Source organism: Ammodytes marinus (assembly GCF_949987685.1).
Source record: "Ammodytes marinus genome assembly, chromosome: 3".
Lineage (NCBI taxonomy): Eukaryota > Metazoa > Chordata > Actinopteri > Uranoscopiformes > Ammodytidae > Ammodytes > Ammodytes marinus.
In genome coordinates this window covers 13,108,608-13,136,477 of record NC_137232.1, presented here as the reverse complement: position 1 = coordinate 13,136,477, position 27,870 = coordinate 13,108,608, and the positions used below count along the sequence as shown (strand labels likewise).

Genomic DNA, 27,870 nt, shown 5'->3' with positions numbered 1-27,870 from the left:
AGTGGGAGAGGGAGAGAGAGAGGGAGGGAGGGAGGGAGAGGGAGCTGGCAGAGATTAAGCGATTCAAATTGAGTTTCTGCGTGGGGAGAAGTACATAAAAAGAGATTAATTGCGTTGTTAAAGGTTTGTGGCGTGTACTATGTTTGATGGAGAACATTTTTCGTTAAGTTTAGTTTCAGTTTTAGTTCATTTTAATCATTTTCCAACATATAGACAGTAGACTGAGGCAAGCCTTAGGTTGACAATAAGTATGAGATAAAACTAATTCCTAAGCAGTTAATTAGTGGGATAAGTGAGTTGGTAAAGCCTACGCCTATGCTTTCTCCATTGGGAGGCAACATTCACACTTTGAAGACTGTTGAAAGTGCTTATGATTAGATTATGTCAACCAAAAGTGAGTCCTCTTTGTCATATGAACATGAATTCCTGAAGTCGTTGGCAATGAAATGATTGGTTTTCAGTCTCTTTCAAACAATAGTTTACAATAGGTAGAAAAGAAAATCATGTGGATAAAAGAGAGAGAGAGAGAAAGAGAGAGGAGAGAGAGAGATACTAGGATTAAAGACATACAACATGAAATAAAAAAGTGCATTTGTTACAATATAGTAAGTATTGGGACTGCCATGTATAGCACTGTCTGTTGTGTTCCGAAGCTGACATGACTGTGATTGGAGGACACTAACCCCAACACACCAATCAGGAACAAGCCATTAGGGACTGGAAAACTTTAAATGAGATCGCTCGCCACTATGTCTGTTGTGTTGTTGTTCACTGTGATTGATATTTGTTAAGTTGTTGATCCAGACTTAAAGACTCGCCTGAGGCATTTGTAACTACAGTACCTGCAGGGACAGGGTTGGGATTAGTTGCCACTGGTTTTGCTCTGCACTTTCTAGATTGTTTGGTTAGAATCACTAGGGTTAGAGGTGCCGTTTGAACTGTTTTGTGTTTTGTCGACCGATATAAGGCGATAGTTTTATTTCCCAATTTTGGTTTCTCATAAAGTTAGTTGTATCTTGTTTTAGAGTCAGAGAATGACCAATGTAAACTCTTTTAAGGGATACAAAGAGTGGCATCTGTCATGATCCTGCCTGGGCCACTTTGCCTCTGTGTGTGTTTTGCCCTTTGCCCGTTTCCTTGTCTGGTGTGATTGCAGGGTTGGAGTCAGGTGCGTTGGAGTCAGGTGAAGCACTCACAGCTGCCAGCAATGTTGCTCTCCCCCTGGACACCCCCAGGACAGTAGGATTCCCCCCGGATCACGGCCCGAACCCCCAGCTGATTCTGTCTAAATAAACATTCTTAAACTGGTAATGTCTCCGCGCCTTTGTCCTCCCTGTCCAGCCGTAACAGCATCCTATCATAAAGTGTTCCAAAGATGTTTTTTGTTTTGTTGCTTCCTGTATTGTATTCTGTTTTGAGTTATAAAATGATGGGTGTTATAATAAACAAATACAATAAGAGGTTGAAAAATTGATCTCCACATCTGAGCAACACTGGTGCAACTTGAGGATCATGAAACAGATTTTTGCTCTTTCGCCCAATTCTGTCTCCCTGTCTCCCTGTCTCCCTGTCTCCCTGTCCCGACGGTCTGGGATCAGAGGCTCAAGAAAAGTCTTTCAAAAAACACAATGTCACACTTCTTACTGTCCTGCTCTGGAGTTCATACAGATTATTTTTACGGAGACTCATCATTTCTGAGGATAATACTCAGGTTTGTTGACATGTCCTCAGACGCCCCCAAAAAATATTGTGTTACATTGTCTCTTTCTATTTTCCAGGTAGAGCAACAAGTGATGTAGATATTTTCTTTATTCATCCTCGAAAGATCAATTAAGGGGTGACCCTCATTTACAATGATGTTGAGTAAAAATACAATACACCCACAAAACACAATGCAGATATACAACAAGATGACAAAGAGACAAGAACAATTAAAACATTCAGATCAAATGGGTAAAGCACAACATAGCCTAACCAAAACAGTTACAGATGGAGTGGAGCTGATTCAAAATAATATGTTTAAATTGGTTAACGGATATGAGAGTATTTGTTTAATTTGATGTTGTAAGTTGTTCCAGGAGCCAGGGGCACTGAAGCTAAAAGCTGTCTTTCCAAGCTCAGATGAGGCTTGTGGGACATAAAGCATAAGCATGGCAGTGGAGCGGGTCTGATTTATTTTTATTCAAGATCGTTGAATCTTTGAGTCGTCTATTGTGGTGCAGAGTGCTGTCCATTAAAATATATAATGTGAATAAAGTTGTGTTCTATCTACTGTATGATTGGGTTCATTTATTTGTTTCAGAAAAGTAGAAAAAATATATATTAATGAATACATACAAAAATGAAGGTTGCATTGCTGCTTTTTGTACAGTGCACTATCCTGTTATCTTGTCAATAGAATCACATGGTAACTACCCAATGATGCAAGCTGCAACTATTTTGTTATGAAGCATGTTAATTAAACACCTTAAGAATCAAGGAATGAATCATATTTACATATTTGGAAATGCATCTGTGAAATATGCACACAGAAAGGCAAACAGAAATAGTCTCAGGCTATGAACACCAATGGTTGACGTAGGCCGTATGACTCAGAGCAGCAGTGTGACAATTATAAGATATTATATGGAAGGTTTCAAATAAATAATCTCAATAAACTACATATTGGTTTTTGCCCTTTAAAGATTTTACGAGTTTGAGTGGAGCCAAGCCTGATGCCATCCATGTCATCCACACACACACACACACACACACACACACACGCATGCATGCACACACACACACACACACACACACACAAACCCACGCACGCACGCACGCACACACACACACACACACGCACGCACACACACACACACACACACACACACACGCACGCGCACGCACACACACACAGTAGGTCATACACCTGTAGCATATAAAATGTGAGAAAAACCCTGTCAAATATCTCATATTTCAAAGCCCAGCAGAGTATAGGAATGCTCAATGAGAGCCAGATCTAAAGGAAAAACTCATCATATCAAAAACATATGAATCCATTCTGCCATTCTCCCATTCATAATTCACATTAACAAAATGTCATGACATTAACACTATAGTTTCCATTGCGTGGGCTAACTGTATCATGTCTGTACTTAAGAAGATTATCAAGTTCAACAATTTTTTTTTACTATAATCTCTGAACGCTAGCTTTTTTAATACAGTAACAATGATTACTATATAATGCTACGTGCTCACACCTTTTGACATCTTACCTGAAAGACCGCTGATTACCGACAGGAGCAGAACTGGTTTCCATGGCGACCACATACTTGTTGAAGAGCGCTCCCCTTCTGCAGTGATGTTAGCAGGTCTGCGTCTTCATTAAAGCTGCGCCTACACAAGGAGAAGGAGAGAGAGAGAGAGAGAGAGAGAGAGAGAGAGAGAGAGAGAGAGAGAGAGAGAGAGAGAGAGAGGAGAAAGCAATTGGTTAGGAGGATAAACAGTATGGTCATATACTGTACATACAGCTCCGTAAAAAAATTAAGAGACCAGTCTGGATTTTTCTCAAATCTTCATCTCTACATTACTTATTGAAAATGCTCTTAATGACAAAAAATGAATTGGAATTTGGTAGAAATGTTGTCAGTAGTTTATATTATAAAAACAAAATGTTCATTCTACTCAAACATTTGCCTATAAATATTGAAACGAGAGACACCGAAGATTTTGAGTGGTCTCTTAATTTTTAAAGTTAAAAAGGGCTTTACAGAGCAGATCACAACAAATATGTACGTAGAATCAAAGCAAAAACAGCAAGAAATTCATCAAGTGTTCCAATCCCCATACTTCCCTGCTATTTAGTGTGGTAGAAAAAAAGATTTAGGATGACCCAATTATTGTGGTCAAATGCAGCATGATTAAAAAATACCCGGATGCCCTTCTACAATTCGGTCGGAATTTTGAGTGTGGAGATTCTGACCCACAATCCACTGCACTTCAGAAGTGACTTCACATCGACGGAGCCTCCGAGTGAAAACAACCAGCGATGAGACGGATATATACAGTATAAGCAAGAGGCAAGATCAACGCACAATGTTATGATGAAATAAATAAGTCATAGTATGCCACTTGTAGAATACTGCATGCTAACTACATACTTTTCATACTCAGCTGTAGTATGTAAAATAGTAAAAAGAAAGAGTATGAGAAAAAAAAAGTGTATTTGTTGTTACAAGGTGTAATATACATCCAGAAGCAAAGTGCAGAGCTTCAAATCACTGTGTTCACCTCAAACAATGACATATTTGCTCTTTAGATCAAGAAAGGATGGATAAAAAAAGGAGTTATCTGATTCAGAACACAACTTGTTTTTCTATCATCTGCCATGGTGTTGTAACTGTATGGTGTCAGTTCGTCTCTTCTCTGACTTCTCCACACTCTCTGTAATTGGCGGCAGAAGATCACAGCTCTGAAAACTTCCTTCATACTGTCTGTGTTTCTAGTGCTGAGAAATATCACACGTTTGATAGAATCAAGAATGTGACTGGCACGCACAGCTTTAACTTGATCAATCATTATTTTTAAATTCAAATATAATTGCATACTTTAAGCAAAGAAAAGCAAGTGTTCAGTGTTGGCTTTGTGGATATGCAGCAGCGAGTTTGTGTGTTTTCAACCTTCAAAGCGACCAAAGGTAAAAGTTGTTGCCCAATTTTGCTATGTTTAACTGCATTTAAATAAATACGGTTTTACAGTATTTCCACATGCAGGACCATTCTGGATTTTTCTTCAATCTTCATCTCTACATTACTTAATGGAAACGCTCTTAATAACAATATTTTCTGGGGAAATTTGGTAGAAAGGTTGTCAGTAGTTTTTATTATAAAACCAACATATTCATTCTACTTAAACATATGCCTATAAATAGTCAAACGAGAGACACTGAACATTTGGAGTTTCTGTTGTCTCTTAATTTTTTCCAGAGCTGTATATAATGTGAAAACCCTACTGTAATAATGCATATATATAATCCCATTGCCTTCTCAGTAACAATCTAATGAGTGTTGTCTTGGATTTTCTGTGGTCGAGCACCAACAAGAAAGTTCCCATTAACAACGAAAGAAAAATAAACATACAGTTAATGCTACAATGCAATTCAATCAAACCATTTTTCAAACAGGTCCCAGAGTTTAGGCCTTGATGACATTTCACTAACATAATCTGTACTAGCACCTTCATACATTCTGCATATAGTCTGCATAAACCCTGATATTCAAGAGAAATAAAGGTTGTGTAAGCAGCACTCACTGCACCTGTATTTATAGATGCTATTCTACTTGCAAACAAAGCTAATGGATATATTTTCAATGTGTACGTCTCTAATATCAAGACTTATATCTGCTTACATTGTTGATCTACCTCAGTGCCATTCATCTCCAACACAAAAAGCGAAACTCCTTCATTTATATGATATTTTTTCCGTCCCTTTGTCAACACGGCTGTATATATACGCTGCCTTTCTTTGCTGCTATCCGTCATTGAGATCATTAATGCATCGACACAGACAGACAGCCTCTGAAGGGGGCTGGGAGAAGCATGTCCACATCAGGCAGTAGCATTCCTCTCACATCCATCATTTATGCTTGTCTCCTTGTCTGCGAGTCTAAGCCTTGACTCATTTGCTTCCACACTCTTATTTCAGAATGCAGCAGCAGTGGTCGGAGTGAAAGGGCGAAACAAATCAGGAAATAGCAATTGGGCTGGTCTTTTATTTAGAAACGGAACAAAAGAAAATGATGCATTATCTTCTGTGTCTTTATAACTACTACTTTCTGTGCGCTGGGAAAAAAAAGCTGGTATTAATACACAGCCTAGGCTCTGTAAACTGGCATGTAAGTGAAGGGAACCAGTCATAGATATAGCAACATGCTTGTTTACCTAGACATCACACACAGTATGGTAGTGGATCTTGATGAGATATTCGCTGATTTTGACTAAAAAGGTGATTTGACAACAAGCGTTCTCCAGAATCGCTAACTACACCTTTAGGCCTTTTTTGTCCACAGCTCAAACTAAATTAGCCAGCTGAAAAGATGGGGGATGACACTTCCTTAGTTTTCACCGTCTTCATTCAGCGGTGGAACAAATGAAACAGCTGAAGGTCTTTGGTCTAGACAGCCGCCGACACAGTCTAGTGAAGGACTGATATGCTGATCGGAAAATAGGAGTCACCCTTTTACATCTCACTGTGACCTTCCTTACATCTAACTTTGCATAAAAACAGAACATACCATAGCTGGGGTGTATGCCCAGCTTGATTGTGTCATATTTTTTTTAAGCTACTTTCAGATGCCCCTTTAAATTGCACCTCGGGGACGGATAAAGTGATTTGAATTGAATTGAATGAATTGCATGGAACACAATGAATTATTCTCCAGAAATGATTTCAATCTTTACTAATATTAGTATTTGTATTTTACCTGCTCGCCATTGTAAATCAATAACCTCTTACATGATGGAATGTCTTGTATTGTTATGTCTAAAATTTGAAGTAGGAACTTTCAGTATGTGTTAATTCTAGCGCCCACTTTTGGACAAAGGCGGTAGTGTTTTTACGACCAGGATGCACCGCAACGAGGTTATGTATTTATATGTGACAATGACAGATTTATAATGGTAATATCGGACCCCAGCATTAATAAAAATGATATAAAAATAGTGTTGTGTTTGCTGATGGTCTCGCTTGCAATAAAGGTCATTTATGATCAACAGAGGAGAAATTAGACTCTTTCATAAACATTTAAAAGTTCCTCGTAGCAGGTTCAGATTTTTATTTCTTATATAGTTTTTAAAGCCGCTGCTTCCAGAAGTCATTTTGCAAACCTGTATACGTTCAAACACACAAATCACCTCAGGAGGATAAGCTGTTTCTATCTCGACTTTTCAGCACTTTAGTCTTGGCTGCATAGGTCAGCCTGTTGTCATGCAAACCCCTGGGTGCCTGTTGGACTGAACCACTTTGACACTGGGCCCACACGTCCGAGGCACGTGTGTGTGTGTGTGTGTGTGTGTGTGTGTGTGTGTGTGTGTGTGTGTGTGTGTGTGTGTGTGTGTGTGTCCAAAAAGCACATTCTCTACCAACATAAATCCACCTCCTCACAGCTCACCTGTGTTATCTCTGGCCTGCAGTGTGTGTTATAGAATACAATACCAAGTTTTTCCAACAACATTTTACCTCCAAAAACTATTTATACTGAATGTTTGGCTTGGGTCATTTGAAAAAAAATTAAGTTAGACCAACCCTATTCAACGTAAGGTTGTACTACAGGCAGACGTCTATCTGTACTTCTATGCTTGTCCTTTTAAAGTGAGGCTGTTTTGCAGAAACATTGCAGGACAATTCCAAAATGTTGCAGAGCCTAGGCTGTGTATGAACAACATTTTTTTTGAGAACAAGCATTCTTCAGCAGCACTTTCTCCATCTTTAAGTTACAAGGGACATGTACAAAAATAAATGAGTTGTAAAATAAAAGTTACAATTACAGTAAATGTAGATGGAATGACACAATGTTTAGAGATCAATGCATTATGTTGAAAATCCTACTTCCCTATGATTACAGTTAACTGGGTTTGGGGATGTGAATCTCTTGTGTCTACTGTTCAGTTTGAGTTTGATTGTGAGAGAACACTTGTCCCTTGTGTTTATCAAATAGAGTTGCTTCTACACCCAGACAACCTGAAGTTCACCCTACTTGACTGCAGAGTGTCTTACACAACTCTGCCATACATTGACTGTCATTTGTTAGACTCAGCTTTCACTTTCCAGTCAACCATGTACTTTATACGGGCTGAGAGAAAAATGGTTTTGATTCAAGAGACAAGCCCAAAAATATAGGCTTTCGTTTTAGAGCATAGTGGTATGAAAAAGTCAAGTGGGCTCAATTAGATACGAAAAACCATGCCAACAAAACATGAAATAATTGGCAGGAAATGACAAATGTAATAAAGATTTTAAAAAAAAAAGATCCCAATTTAAGATAGCATGCGTCCACTTTTCTTATAATTTCCCTAATGCACACAGGCTTTGATGCAGGCTAAAAACCACTGAATTGGTCCAATGGAGAAAGCACATATCTTAGAGAGATGCTTATCTTAATGGCTGTGTTTCCAAGGAAAGATAAATCTCCTCTGTATGCTATTCTATGGAATAATCTACAACTACAACCACCGTCTACAATTGCCTGAACGGTGAAAGTACTGTGGAGACTCTTTAAAGAAGGTAAAAGCTCCTAAGAAGCTACACTATGGCAAAATGCCACCCGTTGAACTCTAAATTAAAACAGTTCATCCCTGCGTTCCGAATCGCATACTTTCTACTATTTAGTACGGTAGAAAAAAGATTCAGTATGTCCTGATTTTTGTGGCAAAATTTAGGATGGTTAGAAAGATCCGGTTGTCTACTACATTTGGCCAAGATTTTTTAAGTGTTGAAAACAGCATCCTATTTGGGCGATTCTGACCCACAATCCAGTGTGAACCTGAAGTGACGTCACATCAACGGAGCCTCCATATGAAAACAAACGGGGATGCGACGGATATAAAAGCAAGAGGCAAGATCAAGGAGCAATGTTATGATGAAATGGGAGAGTAATATATGTCCCAATAGTATGCCTACTGCATCCTCACTAGATTAGTTTTATCGTCGGATGAAGTATGTAGAATAGAAAAAAGAAAGAGTATGCGATTTGGAACACAGGGCATGTTTGAGTCAGAATTGACATTCATGTAAAGTTTGAAAACAATCCTTCAAGGTGTTCTTGAGATATCTCGCTCACAAAAACGCGAGCTCACAGTGAAATCAACGTTTGACCTCCAAAATCTAACCAGTTCATCCTCTAATCAAAGTGTGAGATTGTGCCAAATTTGACGACAATCCCTAAAAGCGTTCTTGAGATGTTGCGTTCTTGAGGCGTACGGTCAAAATAACCTTGACCTCCGACATCTAATCAGTTCATCCTTGACTTAGAGTATTTATATTAATGCAAAGTTTGAAGGAAATTTTCTCAAAGCATTGATGAGATATTATGTTCACAAGAATGGCCCAGACGGACGGGCAGACAAAATATTATGCCTCCCGCCTTTGGCTAAAGCCGTCACCGAGCCATTCAAAACAGATCAATATATTTCATTACTCCATACTTTCCTAGAACTTTCCGACAAGGTTGTGTGCTCCATTTTATTTCGGTGAGGTGATCGGCAGAGAGGGGTCTTGTAAATGAAAGTGAACCAGTGAATCTTACTATGAAGGAAGGGCCAGTTGACTAGTTAATAAATCATTACAGAGCTATGGAGCTGGATGCTGCTGCCACACTGCTCTCCATGCGATCAGAGCGAAGCCAGATGGTTATTAATGAGCTCAGGAAGCAACACGGCAAACTGACAGTTATGTTGTTGCGTTTCCACAGGGCATGTTACAGTGTTATACATGAAACAAATGCACAGACACACACAAACACACACACACATATGCACACACACACACACACACACAAACACACACACACACACACACACACACAAACACACACTACACTATAGTACACCGTAACACAGCAAACCAGGCTGAGGTTTCACAAACAGGATACAAGCATAAAAATCGAGCAACCCTAACCACGTTCTAAATTCATGCTCATAATATGAGTCATGGATTTAACATTTCTATAATTTGAGCGCGAGAGAGAGAGAGACAGAGAAACAAACTGTAGTAGGCTATAAAGCTGTTTACAAACAGGTATAAAAGTGTCATAAAAGTATGCGATTAATTTAGATTAATTAATCACAGAGCCTGTAATTAATTAGATTATTTTTTTTAATCGCTTGACAGCCCTAGTATTAGAACAACAAAGGTCAGGTTATTAATGGCAGCGGTGGCCATGGCGACATATATAATCCTCTTATACCTTGATCCTGATTGTAATTATGATTTCCAAATCCCTTCATCTCATGTTGACACCAATTCCAATTATCAGACATCTTGTGCATAGAGGACTTTAAGTCTATTTCAGGATTAGAACCAAAAATGAATCAGTGCCATCTCAGTACTGTAAGGCACTATTTACTGACAGCACACAAGCAACACACACACACACACACGCACGCACGCACGCACGCACGCATGCAGACACACAAACACACACACACACAAACACACACACACACACACACACACACACACAAAACGAAAATACAGTAATACAATTATGTTTGTCATTTACACAATTTGTTTCTATTTCTTCTTCATGACCTTTTACTTTTGCATTATTCTGAAAGCATGATCTAATTTATTTAATTCATTACTGTAACTCCTACTGTTTCTAAATGTAGCCATCGATGTACCGCTAGTTGGATGAGGCATGGTTCTTTGATTTTCGACTGTTTCAACAAGGTTACAAACAATTATTGTGAGTCAAAAAACACAATTTAGTGTATTTTTATATTTGAACCAAAAATGGGTAAACATGGTCTTACATTGTGTTCTTCTTATGGTCACTAAATCAAAACCCTTACACCCACTGTGGAATTGGTTCTTATGACGATAATACGTGGTCGAGGGTTGTAGTGATTGCAAAAGTGGTTACAAGAGTGGTAGCTTAGAACTGGTAACATATTTAATATAGCTAATCGTAGCAGCACACGCTAGCAATCACCTAAGCTAACATTTGCCTTCCCCTCACTTATCATTTGATTGTAATCATCATACACATGTATAAGTGGCAGTGGGCAAGAGACACTTAACTACTCTCTATGGTACTTGTCTGTAGACTTCGCTGTTTCATTGATTTGTAGATATTATGACATGAACACTGGAAGACACTGGTGTAGTCCACAGAGATTTTATGCAGGACAAATCCCTTTTAGCTTTTAATAAGAACAGTGCCTATTGAAAGACAATTTAAATACTAACTTTTTTGACTTACAGTCTGAAAATACATAAAATACATATTTGTCCAGCTTCATTTCAACAAAATTCTTCCTTAAAAATGTCTAAAAATTTATTAAAAAAATAAAGATACTGTATATTCCTATCTGAACTCACATTAGGAATACACAAATACTTGTAGGCAATAAAAAAAAATAACATCACAAATATTTATTTTTTGCATAGATCTTATACATCATGATACAGTGCACAATTAAAGTCGTATCACTAATTTGGTTGACAATGTTGTACGGTAAGATACATTGGTTTATATTTTAGGCGGACACAAACGTGCAACAACTAGACACAGGAGCATCTTTTGACAGCAAGCTGAGTTCATTCAAAGAGCTCATAAGCCTCAAGCCTGTGAGCGTACATTGACCTACTTCAAAGCTTCATTGTACAGTGACAGTAAGACCTGGACAATACAGGTTCTCCTCTCACTATCCACTTCTACACAATGTACGTTCACCTGCAAATGTTAAAGCAGTTGTACATGTCATTATGTTCAAGACAAGCATTTTTCCTTTTAAGTTACTTTGCTAACTCTGGTTATAGTCATCCTCCATGGCTGTAGTGTTAACAAGAGCGGCAACTTTTCAGGGTTAACACGTTTATGGCAATACATCTTTGTTAAACTGTTTTTTTTTATCTGCTGCTTCCTGATAGGGAGCTCAAAATGACATAGTTTCCAGTATATTTAAAATTATATAAAAGTCACAATAAATTATTAATTGAACTGATAAAAATCAAATCAAATCATGGGAACTTCTTCAAGTATTAACAAAAAACCCAGCAAACATTACCTTTTGTATTTCACCGTAAACAAGCTACTAAGCTCTTTAGAATGAGTCTTGTTACACGCGCTGTTGGTTTTTAATCTGGGTGCAATGGGAATGAAGTTAAAACATGATAATACAGGGATTACTCTCAAAGCCGTTTCACTCTTTGAACCAAAACACACCCCTTTGTTAAAAGGACATTTTTTTCTCTAGATTAGCCTCGAGCTAACGTCATGTAAAAGCCATTGCAAACTCTTAAAAAACGACTTATAAAATGGACAGGGTGTAAGAAAGGATAATGGTGAATGTCGAAGAAGTGCTTGGAATTTCACAATTTTTCAGACTGGCAGGGGGAATATGGATGAAGTAAACATTGTAGATAAGGCACAATTGAACTCTTAACTCAAAGCACTTAATTTATGAAACGTTTGCCAATGGAACAACTTAGTAAATGTGTGAGTAAATATACATAGAAGAACATCGCTACTAGATTAAAACAAGTCTAAAAAATGTAGTTATAAAGAAGGTTGTGGCGTTTGCAGCCTATTACAAGCCGTGTCTGTCTGTGTTCACCTCTTGTCTGCTACACATTTATACATTAGGCTACTGCTCTGTTTTCGTCTTTTTTCACTATTGTTCCCTAAGTTCTAATTGTGCCAATATATCCGATAAACACATAATCACACATTCCAAAAAATAATATGCAACTTAATTAATTGGAAAAGCCAATTTCAGGCAATAGTTCCAGCTGAAATGAATTTGCTGTTTAATTAACGTGTTGAGAAAAGGTATGTAACCTTTACTCAACAAGTTAATTACAAAACTAACTTTAACGTTATTTTACAGAACCATATAACAGCCGTTCACATATTGGTATTTCGATTTCGATTTTTCCATCATCTCAACACACTCTGTTTATGTGTGACTGGGGTTAGTCTTATCAGTCTCCATGTCAACTACATGTATTATTTTTTTATCACATCCATAGCCTCACACCATCACCGCACAGCTATTAAAACGTGGCCCACGCCATTTAACACTGGATTGGAACAGGATACTCTACTCTATACCTATACTATATACGCCTTGAGGGATTTTCAAACTTTGCATGGCATCTCTTAGTGTGTGCGTGTGTGTGTGTATGTTTGTGTGAGAGAGAGAGAGAGTGTGTGTGTGTGTGTGTGTGTGTGTTTGTCTGTCCTTCTATATCTCCCAAATCGTTCATCCAAACGCCTTCAAATGTGTGTGTTGCTGGGGACCCAAGAGAGTGCAGTTTGTGTGTGTGTGTGTGTGTGTGCGTGTGTGTGTGTGTATGTGTGTGTGTATGTGTGTGTGTGTGTGTGTGTGTGTGTGTGTGTGTGTGTGTGTGTGTGTGTGTGTGTGTGTGTGTGTGTGTGCGTGTGTGAATCGAGTCAGTCAGCAAATGGGTAAAAAACCTTAAGTATCAAATGTATGTCCGCTCTCTGCTTCGAAACATTACATACTCTTTTGACTTTGTAGTGAGCCAAGGTTTCAGCTAGCACGCTATGTTTGCAGGAGGAAAATTCCCCAACCAAATCAGTCACGGTCGGATGTGTGCCCCGAAATGACTTCACATTTCTGGATTATAACAGATTATTTCTGACTATTATTCGAATTTCACACACTGACAACTGAAAAGGCACATACACCTTTTCAAACATATCAACGGTGTAACGCCGCTGTACTTACTCCACGGTTTATTAATCTGAATATGAAAAATCTCTCCCTCAAAAGCAAAGAATCTGACTGTTGCAATTATGTAATGTACAGGCGCCAAGTCCTAGGCCTGCTGCTTAGTAGACGGTGAATAACGACACAACTCTTGGGACATTTTCGACAGCGACTACAGTGATTTTTGACTGGGACACAGGGACACAGCTGATCCATTCAAATCCAACTCATTAAGATGCAATATTTAAAACATGAAAGATTCCTCTGAGCCCATGGAATCCTTCATTAATTCATTCTAGCTCCAGAAAGGTCACCTGATGACATCGCCGATTCAAGTGTTGATGCTCGGGATTCACAGCTCAGAGAGGCACGGAGGCTTGTACTCAATAAGCGCAGTTCAAAAATAATCTGAATAGTGCCTGTGATGTCAAATTCCTGTATAAATTGTCTTCAAGAACAATTTCAGTAACATACATTAACCATGAACAAGCGTTCTTTATAAGTGGTGTCAACTAGCGGCTTTTAAACTGTGATTCACACACTACTCTGTATCAGTTACAATCAGACATTGATGGCAAAGATACAACTGCAACCTGTAAGTCTAGCAACATACAGCCGCGGAAAAAAATGGACCAGTCTGGATTTTTCTTCAATCTTCATCTCTACATTACTTCATGGAAATGCTCTTAATGACAATATTTTTATTGTGAATTTGGTATAAATGTTGTCAGTAGTTTATAAAATAAAACCAAAATGTTCATTCTACTAAAACATATGCCTATAAATAGTAAAACAAGAGACACAACATTTGGAGTGGTCTCTTCATTTTTTCCACGGCACATTCCAGATTATGGTGGCGGTTTACATACTGACTGTGCAATCGCAGCTTTCAGTTTCCCTAATGCCTTGTTTCCACTGAGTAGTGCGGTTCTGTATGTATTTCCCTGTCAGAAGTTGGAAAGGTTACAAAAATAGGCGAACTGTGCCATAGCTATTTTTGTCACCCTGTCATTGGGGTGCCAGGCAGTTGTTTTCCTCAAATACAGAGACATCTGTTGAAATAGGGTCAAACGAGTAAAGAAAAAAAAAAGTGGATGACCATTAGTGTCAGCGATACGTCCTCAAGCCTGTGATATGTTTTTTGATTCTGGTGAACGCTTGTTGTCATAATCACTTATGTCAAAATCAGTGAATATCTGCTCACAAGTGTACGCTGTCCTGAGTGTACGCTGAAAATAAAATCCAGTGTTAATACACAGCCTGTAGGCTCTGTAAATAAGCATTTTGGTAGCTACAGTGGCCCCCCATTTGTTGACATACCAGTTTACAGAGCCTATGCTGTGTATTAACACCAGACAATTTTTTCAGCACTCAGTTGAGATATCCACAGATATTGACACAAACTGATTTTGTCAACAGATATTCTACAGAATCGCTGACTCCACCTTTAAGTGGTGTATCAATGTATCTGCTTACTGCTACCTCTGATCGTTGCCTTCAATTTCACCTACAAAGGATTTCTTAAAGTTAGGTCAAATCAAAAATAGCTCAAAAACTTAAAGTATATGGATAAGATTTACTTTATTCGCCAAAAGCATAAGCTGAATAATTGCCTCCACTATTTGTAATGGAGACATTTAAAGTTATTTTTGGTAGCGTGGCAATACGTCATCACAACAAGAAAAAAACATAAAACTACAGCTTTGAAAAACCTTACCCAACCACAGTTAAAGTCTTTAGTGTTGTGTGTTTTAGTACAACAGCTCTATCCAAGCAGCTCCCACACACAGCCACAGAGAAATGACAACTTTGTTCTGCCTACGCTTCACTGGTGCACAGAGAAATGGCGAGCGGCAGATACAACAAAAAAATGTATATATAAAATAAAATGTGATTGTCACACATAAGGAATGAATGAGCGCATATTTTCCAACTCTGGCGTCATACCTGACATCCCCCCGACTCTTAACAGTCGGAGCAAACGACGTGTGACTTGCCACAGAAACACTTTTCCCTATTCATTATTTCAACAGTTTATCCGTCTCCATCTCCTTCGTCACAAGCGACAGCCCGGAAAAACTACTGACCCCATTTTGACAAAACCGCAAAAACTCGGCTGAGCGATGTGTCTTTTTCCCTATAAGAACCAGCATTTCAATTACAACAGCTTTTTCCCGAAGGGGCCTCCACAGCAACAAAAAAAAAAGGTGAAATAATGATATCCAGTCTTGTTTGATATATAACAGCATGATGCTTTTGTAGACATGCAAAGCATAAGGAGAAATGTACACAAGTCATTTTTTCACCATTCAAATTGGATTTTGCTATTATTATTGTGTGACAGCATTGTTACAGGCACACATGTGTATAAAGGGAATTTGGAAAAATTGTAATGTAATATTCCAATGTATGTTTTAATTAGTGTATAGTTGTTGAAAATAAACACTATGTTTCTACAGTAGCACAGAACGGACAAACTTAACAGCCTGACACGTGTTTGTATATAGTGGGCGTCCTGGGGAAATGCACCTGTTGGAAGCCCAAGAAGAAGTACTATTGAATAAATAACAAACTACATCTTCACCTCATCACTTGATATTGTGGACAGACGTGAGGCAGTAGTGGTGGATGATGCAATCTTTAGTAACTAGCTTATTGTCCTTGAAGGCCACCATAGCTTGTGCACAGTAGAGGTATAGGGGTAGAGATGGAGCATCGCAATCTAGATTTTCCCCACTAAACGACACCTAATTACACACTGCATCTTTATTTTTTTTTGCCAGCACAGCGGCTCCATGTATGTTTAGAGCCATGTCAATATATACTTGGCCTTTGGGAACCAATTTCACACGTTCACAAAAAATGCATAGCCCACCGTGCCATCTGGTCTCAGTTCAAATGAATTCATGACATAACCGCCATACCACATGAGAATTAAGCTGTGATCACTGATGACACCGCCCCCGCTTCTCTAAATAGATTTTTAAAAAGCCATACGATTAATACCACACTATAATAAAGCAGTGTATGGACAAAGCCATTCTCTATACAATGTCCTGCCATGACTTGAGTGGGTCCCCCCCTCCCCCGGTAGCGCAATTATCTTGTCTGTACGTTTTGTTCATGCCTTTGTAGCACCTGGTATAAACTGTCTGCAGTCTCTAGCTGCCACTCTTCACCCCCCAACGGTTTTAATTGTCCTGATGACCTCAATCAAAAGACAATTACCCGCGGGACGCTCAAAAGGCAATTATGGTGAGACAGAGATAGAGAGAAAGAGAGAGCACACCTGAGCAGGCCACGCACCTTTCACAGGAGAGGAAAATGACATGTGTGAACCAGTGATGGGCGGTCGTGATAATGTGCCTGAAATACGTACAGTATGCGTTCGAGAAGGTGAGCGTGTCTCTAAAAACCGGGTTGAGCTACTCACTTAAAATGTTGTTGAGAGAAATTCAATTATTTATTGTATTATTATACAAGTGTATTAATGTTCGGAATATTCTTGATGTTGTTTAAAATAGATAAGTGTGTTCAGACGGATAACAAAATTGTTGTTTTTTACTAAGACATTTCAAATTAACACATTTATGTGTCGCAAGAACATTCTGAACATTAATAAACTTAAAATGTTAACATTATATTTCTGTATGACAGAAAATAATAGCGTTTTTTAAACCTTGACTTTTTCAAACTGCGATATACCTTGAAATCGGTTATCAATCGATATCCATGCCTACCTTTAACAGTGGCAAAATGACAAGTGCAACCCAGTGAAGGTCTCTGTTGTGATAAGTGCAGAGCAATGTGCCTGAAATGCTTAATATGTCTTAAGAGGAGACAGGAATATGAAAAGACTAGTGTGACACTTCAAAGTACTTCAAGTACTGGAGTAGCAGTAGCACACTCACATACATGAAGTGAAGTCGAGCAAAGGGAATTCAGGGCAAGCTGAGATGACTTGGGGAAAATAGGTTAAGACGGAATACCTAAAACTAAAAAAAGACATTTTATTCTGTATAATAGTACCCCTCTCCTTTGAAAACTAACTTTCACAGAAGTCAGAAATGATATCGAACTTGCCTCGCAGTCAGCCAGTTATTGATTGTGTGGATAGTTATTATATTAAATAAATTAGGCATTTTTGATAAAGCTAAATTGTAATGAAATGATTGTGCCTGATGTTGTGATATTCATAATTGCTTCAAGAATCAATGCAGGGTTTCACGCAAGTGACTGGAATGAGGGAGGGGTATCCATCTATCTATCTATCTATCTATCTATCTATCTATCTATCTATCTATCTATCTATCTATCTATCTATCTATCTATCTATCTATCTATCTATCTATCTATCTATCTATCTATCTATCTATCTATCTATCTATCTATCTATCTATCTATCTATCTATCTATCTATCTATCTGTCTGTCTGTCTGTCTGTCTGTCTGTCTGTCTGTCTGTCTGTGTAAAAAGAGATGGACATATCTGTCACTTAAAAAAAACAAATAAATACTTTTGTAAATGCTTCATAATACATTTGTAATTGCTCAAACTTAAACTCAACACAATGGCATAGCATGATATATATCAAAACTGCACTCTGTAATACAATGTTGCCCCTTAACCAAACAGCTGATTCAATGTATACAACAGAATCAAGCAATAACTGCATCCTTGCTTGATTATGCAAATTCTAAAATGTCACGTCCGGTTTTTAAAGGCCAACTGTCTTGTCATGATAGTCCCCTGAGACCGCTGAAATGATAATGTTACTAGCCAAACCCATAATATGCAAAAAAGTAAACAAGTGATTTATGTGATTGACATTATCAGAGCCTGTACACTCACCCCTATCTCCCAAACAATGTGCTACATTATTATATTTGAATAACTAGGATGTCACTTTATTTTAATGCAGAAGCCGACCCAAGAGAGTCACACTGAACGAGCTATATATGGCGATGGTTGCCAGGGGAGCAACACGCGACAATGGAGGCTGTTAAAGTTTGAAACGTGGCATAAAAATGATGTATCAAGCTATTTCACCATGCCTCATGAAACCAAGTGTTGTCTTTAAATTTGAAGGAAAGGGAAGATAAGCAAGTCTTTTTTTTCATATGCCGTAAAAAGGCATTCAAACATTCAACTGTTTATGAGCATTTGAGCCCTCAGTGACACATCCATGATCCCAGACAATTCATGATACCAAACGTCCCTAATATAGTATAGTGGGGCTTGGTACATTACAACTCAGGGCGCTTTCACACCTGCCCTTTGGTTCGATTGAAACAAATTGGCTTTGTTTCCACCTTTGCGGAGATTTGTTTAGGTGAGTGCACAGTAGCCATATTAGGGAGCACACCAAAAGCGGACCAAAAAAGCGTACCGAGACCTTGTTAAAGAAGTGGTCTTGGTATGCTTCCAAACTAACTGTAGTGCAGTCTGTTTGTGGTGAGAGAGTGAGTGTACTGTGTTCGACCAAACTGCAGGAAGCACTTAGTATTTTTAGACTAAACAAACTACTGGATTCCAGCTACGCTATGCATTATGGGATGAGGAAGACAATATACTTCCTGTAGTTTATTTCTGTAGTTGTCATGCATTGCAATTCTGACCAATTGTAGAACAGTTCAGGAACTACATTATTGATCCTGCCCCCTAGACACATCTGACCAATGAGTGAAGAGAACATTATCACATGGCTTGTGATGCTGAATTTAGGTTCTTCACCAATTTAACAACTCATTTGAACCAGAGGAAACGATAGGCGTGACAGAGAACCAAACTGGTTGAACAATCAAACACTGTATAATTCTCGCTTATTGTGTGAACCAATAGTTTGGATGTACACAGTGCATACACAGTGACAGTCTGCCCTTAATAGTGCATGTAGGGTTGCTAAATACAATATACAACTTGAGACAGTTCTGATTTCAAAACATTATTTGCCAATGTTCTAAAACCTATTTACATAGAGTATGAATGCTCTTGGTGAAATGTGATATTTGAATAAGCAAGTATATGGATCTAGTCCTTATCTGTGGTCTTGTAACGGATCAATACACTTTAGATGGAACATTTCTATGGAACTGCCTGTGGCCTGATTCATGCTGGTACAGACAAACCCACTTCATGCTGTTGTGGTAAAACAATATCGTCCATTTTCCCCCAGTTATCTTATCTTTAAAAGCAAAAACGGATAGCAAAATGTCAACTTAATATACCGACTTGCTTTGTTAGTGTTATTGTGTTAACAATAATTGGAAACCTGCTTGCTATAGTTTAGTTTCAATACCAATAGGAGAGCACACATAAATATCTGATGAAAATTGACTTATTTATGTGTGCGTATAGGCACACAAAGTTTGCAAACCTCTTTGCCAGAGCAATTTGTTGTGAAAGTGACTTTGCAAGTGTTTTTGCAATTACCAACTATTCTTTAGTCAAGCTCAAATAGTGCAGACAGCAGATTGCAGAAAGGACACCAGACATTGGCCATGATTTTATATCGTGTCCATTGGTCAATTTACTCAATTAGAGTTAATTTGCTACACTTGATACAAAGTATTTTACTGGATCGGTATTTCAGTGAATGCAGACATGGTAAGATATTAAACACATTATTTTTTCCTTTATTTCAAACAGAATGAAAAATATATAAAAAAAAACAAGTCTGAAACAGCAAACTGAAAAAGAATAATATCTATAAAGTGCCATAAACAATATTTATAAATTATTTCTTTGTATATGTCTGATAGAGGAAGCCAAAGCGTATTCATTCCCAACCCTTAATTAACTGTTGATAAAGCCAAACAAATTTAGCAGTTTAAAAATAAATATATGTTCATCGGTAAACCAATTATTTAATTGGAAAAGTTCTAAACAATTAACCCCAGGAAAGTGTTTTAAAACGTTATACAGTCTATGAACACACAAGAAGCCTATTGAGAGTTGCACCAGATAAACGACAGTGTTGTTTTTAAAACTTTATTCTCAAAATAGCAAGAAGTTGGACATGAGAAAACGACTGCAGCTGTAAACCTGAACAGAAACACCTGCCCTATTTGTTTTATTAAAGGTAGTAGTAGTTCTAATCTACACTAAAGTAGGCCATACAAATTGTGTTGCTATCTAAGCCTTACGTAATCATTCATGTATTGTGATAACTACTCAATCAAGTATTCCACCAAGCTGTCATGGAAGGTGTCGAAAATCTGACTCAAATACAGTCAACAGAATGGGTTGTCACAGATGTTAAACTGGTAAAAGACTTAATGAGACAGTCTTGAGAATGTGCTAACGATTAGCCTGGATCCATCTGAAGAAAGCTGTATTTCTTGTGTGTTGTCATTTTGTGTGACAGCCATTTAAAGAGAGAGATGCCCATCTGTGAAACTCGCACAAGCAGATTGTAAGGGGCAAATGTGCTGGAATATAGTTAAGTGCTGCTGCAAAAAATGACACACGCTCCTGCTCCAACCGCCAGCAAAGGCCTGATTACACACACACACACACACACACACACACACACACACACACACACACACACACACACACACACCTGAGTTTAATCAAGGAGCAACCTTTAGTCTGCTTCACTGGGTCAAAAGAGCAGCTGGTGATTTGTTTGATGCATGTTAAAAAATATATGTTTTATTTGGGTTGTTAGTTTATTCATGATTTTACATTATTATTCAGTTATATTTTGACTAGCCAACAGGTTAGTTTTCTGATCGATTTTGATTATTTATTATCACTTTGCATATAACTTAAATTGTAGTTTGACACGATTTTGCAGTAGTTTGCTGTTAGTTCTACATTTATATTTGCATATATTCGATAACTTAAATTACTTTGTTTCCATTTTTGGTATAATTAACTTCTGAAACTTCAAACTACAAACATTTCTGGGGCCATAAAAAGAGAGGAATTCATTTGAATTTGAATGTATTCTCTAATTGAAAACCCCATTGACGAGCCCTGTAGACTTTTTCTTTCATCCTGCCCGCTGTTTAAGGAGCCCGGGGCTATTCAAGCTGGACTGTCAGCTCACTTGTGAAAATATTTGGTTATTATTCAAATGATTTAAATTTGATATTCAGTAACAAATGTAATTAAAATGTAATTTTCTGTTAATGAATGACTACTGAGGAACAAATGAACAGTTTTTAGTTTTGATAATGAACTCTATTCTGGCATGAGACTTAATAGTATTTAGCTATTTTTTTCAAATTAATTTTCAATTGTCAATTTGAGAATCTTTTGCATATTAGTTTGAACTATTTTTCCTACTTTAGTTAACCAAACTAGATTTCTCCCAAAGAGTTATTCTGAAATAATAGCACTTCCAAAACCATACCTGTATTTTATCTTCCTTATCATATCAACCTTATCCATCACTATATGTTTTAATCTACCATATTACTCCGATAGAAATGCAGCTTTAAGAGGAGCTCAGTCAGAGCTTTGGTAACATTTTCATCAGAACTACTTTACCTTTTAACAGGGGTGGGTTAAACCTTTTTCAGTCAAGTTGAAGAATTGAAAACTTTGTCATGTAAATGTCTCTCCATTTGCACTCTGTATTTCAACAATCCATACCCTCTCTGTGCGTATACTGCATATAGGCATTCATTTGTAAAGGCAAAAGTGTTCCCTAGGGAGCCTGTGCCTCTCTCTCTCTCTCTTCTATTGTTTGCCTTTTAAAAGAACTGTCTGCCACTTCCCACAGCGCTGAATCTCTTTCCTTAGAGACCTTTGAACATGTGATATATATCCTGAATATATATTTATTTTTTTCAGGAAAATAAACAAATGGTGCGTCTCCTGTTTATATTTCTGTTTCAACTCCAATGGCAGTATATTCTCTCTAAAAAAATAAAAAAATAAAACCTATTGCTTTGGTTCAAATACTCAACTGTCAACTGAAAAACAACTGAAACAGATGCTTATAAGTCTGCTTATCGGACATAGGGAGTTCCACAGTGTTCCTCTCAGGCTGGGACTGTGAAGCATGTAAACAGAAAATCATTCTTACTAAATATTTCAGTGGGTATTGTCGACCTGATTGATTACAGTCAGAAGAAAAAAAAATATGGCAGCCGAGTATCCGCAGCCTGAAAAGATCATTCCAATCCCCATTGTTTTGAAACAGCATTCCCTCGAGGACTCTAACATCCATACCTCATCACAAATTTAACACATCTAGTAAACCTAACAGAATTGACACCTGTCTTTTGGTCTTCACTGACATTCGCCAAGTATTCAAATGTGTTACTCATAGCAGATGCTAACTCCATGGAAACAACGGTGAGCATTTTAGTAACTTAAAGAAGCTACGATGGAAGTGTATTTACAATGCCAGCGCCTGTTGTCCTAAATATCTTTGCATTTGTTTAGGAAGCGAGTCAAAGAGAGACGGCAGGATGCGTCGCAGTGAAGAAATAAAAATAGCATTTGAAAGTTATTGTAGGAGGTTTAAATTATCCATTTTAGTTATGTTATGTTTAAATATTCAAATGGCAGCACAGTTGTTGACTGGGAATTAAGACGCACATGAACAAAACAATGTTGGATCAACTTCCGAGCTCAATTATGTATGCATTCATTCATAAAAACATGTCATTCGGTAATAGTATGTTGTAATGAACTAACTGAAAACGATGTGACAGTGGTCTGCAGTAGATGATAAGTGATGGTCCAGTGTAGTGGCACTGGTTGGCCGATTCTTAGCTCTGCGTGTCAATGTCCTAACCTTCAAAACACAGACTCAGGGTCTGTGTTTTATCCAAAGTCTTATATCAGACGGTGGGAGCACAAAGGTCATACAATGCAGTGAATGTACTACATATAACTGGCTTCGGCGGATACAACTGCCTAAGCCTATGAAATTATTATAAGATACTTTTGTATATGATGCAATACAGCCTGATATGAATTGCATTTTGCAGTCTCTTAGCTGTTGTAATCAAAATCCTTTCTGTCACCAATATAGCACATGTAAAATACTGTGATATGATGACTGACATCAACTTGCCACATAGACTTAGGATCGGAATTAAGCCACTAGCTATATTATTGCATATTTACATGTAGATGTTCATCAATATGCGTCCTGTTTTAAATAAATAAAATCTCATTCTCGACTCAGGGCACAGCCGCTGAAAGCACTGAGTTATTTTAAGGTATTAAGACACTTTCCGTCCTTGGGGAATTTTTGAATGAACAATTTTATTCCAATTTAACAACTTTAAAAAACGAGAAAACATTTATTTTGCTACAGGCAGTGGCTGGCACACACTCAATAGCCCATCAACACAGACATAATATCCTTCTCTATTATCCTTCTATGTAACCAAGCTCTGCTTTTGTGAGAAAATGTGTACTTTTCTTTTTTTTTACTGTTTGGAGCACCCAGACAAACATACACACACAGACACGCAATCATGTACAAACACACACACACACACACAAACACACAAACACACACACACACACACACACACACACACACACAGACAAACATGCAGACACGCAAGCAAGAAAAAACACACACACCTGCAATCACACACAAATATACACAGACAGACACACATACACACACACACACACACACAGGCAGACAAACACACACACACACAAATATACACATACACACACACACACGCAAGCAGACACAAACACACACATACGCAAACACACACACACACACACACACACACACATTGAATTTGTCCCATTTCAAAGGAATCGACTGTCACAATGCTGCTTCAAATGAGCTCAGCTGAATTTGAGATATTTCTCAAAGTGCATTGTTGGATATCTACAGTTGGGGTCAGAGTAGTTAACACACCAGCCGAAGCATGAAATACACTGTTAACTACAAAAACATAAACCCAGACAACCAAAGAAAAGGTACAAATGATGGTCTTATTATGTAAAGTAGTGCATTAAAAGCAGTGCTGATGCAAAAGGATACACAAAACTAAAACGAACATTATGTAGTTACAAAACATAAGATTGGATAGGCTAACAGCAGTTTAGAACAACATATTCATTGAAAAGGTTTCAAAGAGCAACACTGTCAGCCAAGGCAATAGCAAGAATGTTTCAAATATCCAGGTAAAAAAAATGGCCGGATCCTCTCCTTTATAAATATCTGATCCATCATTGATCTGATTTGACAATAACTTAGGGTAATGCTTATGATGATAATATGTATCCTTCCTCTCATTATAAGCAACAGTAGCCCTACTTAATATGAGCTATTCACACAATGCAGGCTCAATCTGCTGAATAGTACAGGTTGTTTCCTTGAGTTTTCCTTTGTTACAGCATCTTAAAATATATCTCCATGTGAAACATGTAGCGCTGTTTAATGAGTGTCTAACGATGTTATCTATACACTACTCCCACTCATCAAACTTTGCCAAAATCCATTTAACAATGAAATAGCTGAGTTTCAAACTATACATTTCCCTAATGGCATATACTGCAGGCACGGAGAAACATGTAACTATGCAGATGGTCTTCTAAATAGGACTTGCTTTGATGGAACAACGTCTGTGAATGAGCCAAGATGCTTTTTTTTTTCATCCTGATTAAAATTCATGTTTTGAATTATGTCTGAGTGAGCGCAGAACAATTAAGGTAAGAAGCGGAGATGCCCGTCGCGTGGCATATTGGAAAAAAGGAAACCCAATTATTATATTTAGTTGTGAAGTAAAAGTAAAGAGCTATCTTAACAAAGGGGGCCACTGTAGCTAGCAACATACCCGTTTACAGAGCCTAGGCTGTCTATTAAAACCAGATTTTTTTCCAGCACACACACAGTATACAGACAGGTAGCGGATCATGAGGAGATATTCACTGATTGTAACCGAAAACAAGTGATTTTGACAACAAGAGTTCTCCAGAATCCCTGACTCCAGCTTTAAAGTAAAAGCTATCAAACACAGAGCCATAGTCTGACCTGATTTTCCCCCTGTGAAAATCAAGGGGGCAAATGTTGCTATGGTAACTACAGTATGGCCCATAGAATTAGAACTGGTCGTAAAGGGACAACTGCAATCTCATCTCACCCTTAAACGATGGCTGTTAATATAAATGTGAGAGTGCTGCTCCTGATAGAGATTTTGAAACCTTTTTTTATATCATATGGTCACTTTTTTAAAGTCCCTGTAAACCCAAACCCACGGAATCCTTCTAACTATGTCATGCTATGTTAGTTGCATGATAGTAAAGCATCTGAAAAGAGTTATAGGCATGTGTATCAATCCAAATGAAAGATATTGTCATTTAAGTTTGATGAAACTTTACAGAAATTCGGTTTAGATGAGGCGGGGCTATGCTCTGGTTCTTATGACAAAATAAGCGTTTTGAATCAATCACGGCAGTTCTCCGCCCGAACATTCTATAAAAAACAATGACTGTTGACATAGAGACCGTTTGATACGGCCACGCCCACACAGTCCTGTCAAACGGTCTAGACAGTTAAAAAAGCTGTTTTTTAAAATGCGTTTTAAAATATTAACAAACATTTATTATCAATCAGATTTTTGTAAACGCTTATTAAGAAACCCAACTTTGATATTTTGCAATGATTTGTACTATTTCAGACCAAGTATCCAGAGGAGAAGCAGCTGGAAAGTAGAGCACTGCTGCAGCCACTAGAATGTACCTACAGTAGGAGTTTGTATATCACATGCTCATTCCCATGGCGATAGCACCCAGTCCCATGGCACATTTGTGGCGATGATGTATAGATCTAATTAATTCACAATGTATTTGAATGTGATCTCAGCTGCACTGGTTCCCTAGGTGATACAAGTGCACTCATTTAGCGTACGGGGAATATAGTGATGCTACTTGCCGGGTTAATATTACCAACTGAATTAAGGAGTTCCATTTCACATGATTGGCTTAATCTATTTTCATTAAGTGTAATGAATAACTTGGAAATTAGTGTTATTGAAAATATGATTATGAGGCCTGGCTATATGATAATAGATAATCTGTTTTGACATAATGACAGCCCATAAGGATTTGGCTTAGTTTGACTTTAAAGGTACATTGTGTAAAATATATTTTTCAGCACAGACTTTCCAGAAATGTTTGAATGTTTTAGATAGTGTATAATCACTTGAACATAAAACATGCTGTTGCCATGTTTCTACAGTAGCACAGAACGGACAAACTAAACGGCCTGACGCGTTTTATGTATAATGGCCGTCCTGGGGGAATGCACCTGTTGGAAGACGAAGAAGAAGTACTATAGAATAAATATGAGCATAAACATCTTTAGTATAGCTTTTTGTCCTTGAAGGCCACCGTAGCTTCTGTAATTTATGACAAAGGCAGGGGTTACCAAGGGAGCGTTGCAATCTAGAATATAACCACTAGATGCCAATACAATTGCCATACTCTTATATATCACATTGTGCCTTTAAATCACTTAAAACAGTACAGTATGACATAATCACATTTAATAATAACTGCAGTAGCGGTGAGTATGTTGAAGAATTTTGAAGGATTTTTCAGCATATTTGTTATGTCATCATCATCCATGTGTTATGACAAGAGGAGCACTTGCCAGGTCCCTGTGGAGTTTTTGACCTCTTTATACATGATGCACATTTTTTTCTAAGAGTATTTAGCTCATGAATGAGGACACATACATACACTATTGTCATGGTAATATTCCTGCCAATTATGTCACTCAATTCTCTAGAAAAGAGGGTTGCAGTAAAATGGCAATAACTGCTGAAAAGTGCCAGCAAAGGCAGGGAAGAAAATGACAAAATTAATAATATGGATGTCAACAATGGATTTAAAATACTATAAAAAATGGTCATGTTTCATGATGATGGGTATGGACTTGATATGTTTGTTATAACATACACTCAAGTTTAGGTGCGTAACTGAATGAAAACATAATGTTTGTTGTATACAAGAAAACTCCAGGGTACCTTTAAAGGTAATGCTATTGAATATAGTCTCTTGAAACTTAACCCTGATTGCAATCACACAGGTGTAAACAACTAATGTCTTACTGGAAAGTTAAACTTTAAAATATGCTATGGTAAATAGTTGACAATACACTATAATATATTGTACTTGTACTTTTCTAGAAATTAAAACTTGCATAGGTAATACATTTTGCACACTTTTAGTAAATAGGACATGCAAAACATGACTTGACTTGTAAAGCTTACGACCATCTTGTCTCCTAAATTTGAACCCATATTTGATTGCCATATCATAATAATATAAACTGAATATGTTGCCTGGAATTAAGTTACACTTTAGTAAAATATGCTATGGAAAATGGCTGACATACAAGAAAATATGCACAATGGGTAATAAATAGGACATGCAGATAGAGAATGGTCCCTAAAGCCGTTTCATGAATGGTGTCCCTTTGGAAAAGCACCA

At 37.7% G+C, this 27,870-nt stretch overlaps 2 protein-coding genes across 2 annotated transcripts in view; one reads left to right on the top strand and one right to left on the bottom strand.

Moving 5' to 3' along the window:
• The window catches only part of cntn5 (contactin 5), a gene marked incomplete at both ends in the record, with an annotated part of 116,436 nt that extends 113,127 nt beyond the window's left edge, over positions 1-3,309 (bottom strand). The window contains one exon of the mRNA XM_080024729.1: positions 3,255-3,309. Coding sequence (XP_079880855.1) covers positions 3,255-3,309 — 55 coding nt within the window. The remainder of the gene's footprint in view (positions 1-3,254) is intronic.
• A 6,018-nt stretch (positions 3,310-9,327) lies between these two features.
• LOC307248325 (F-box only protein 40) overlaps positions 9,328-27,870 on the top strand; it is a gene marked incomplete at both ends in the record, with an annotated part of 119,552 nt that continues 101,009 nt past the window's right edge. The window contains one exon of the mRNA XM_080024728.1: positions 9,328-9,447. Coding sequence (XP_079880854.1) covers positions 9,328-9,447 — 120 coding nt within the window. The remainder of the gene's footprint in view (positions 9,448-27,870) is intronic.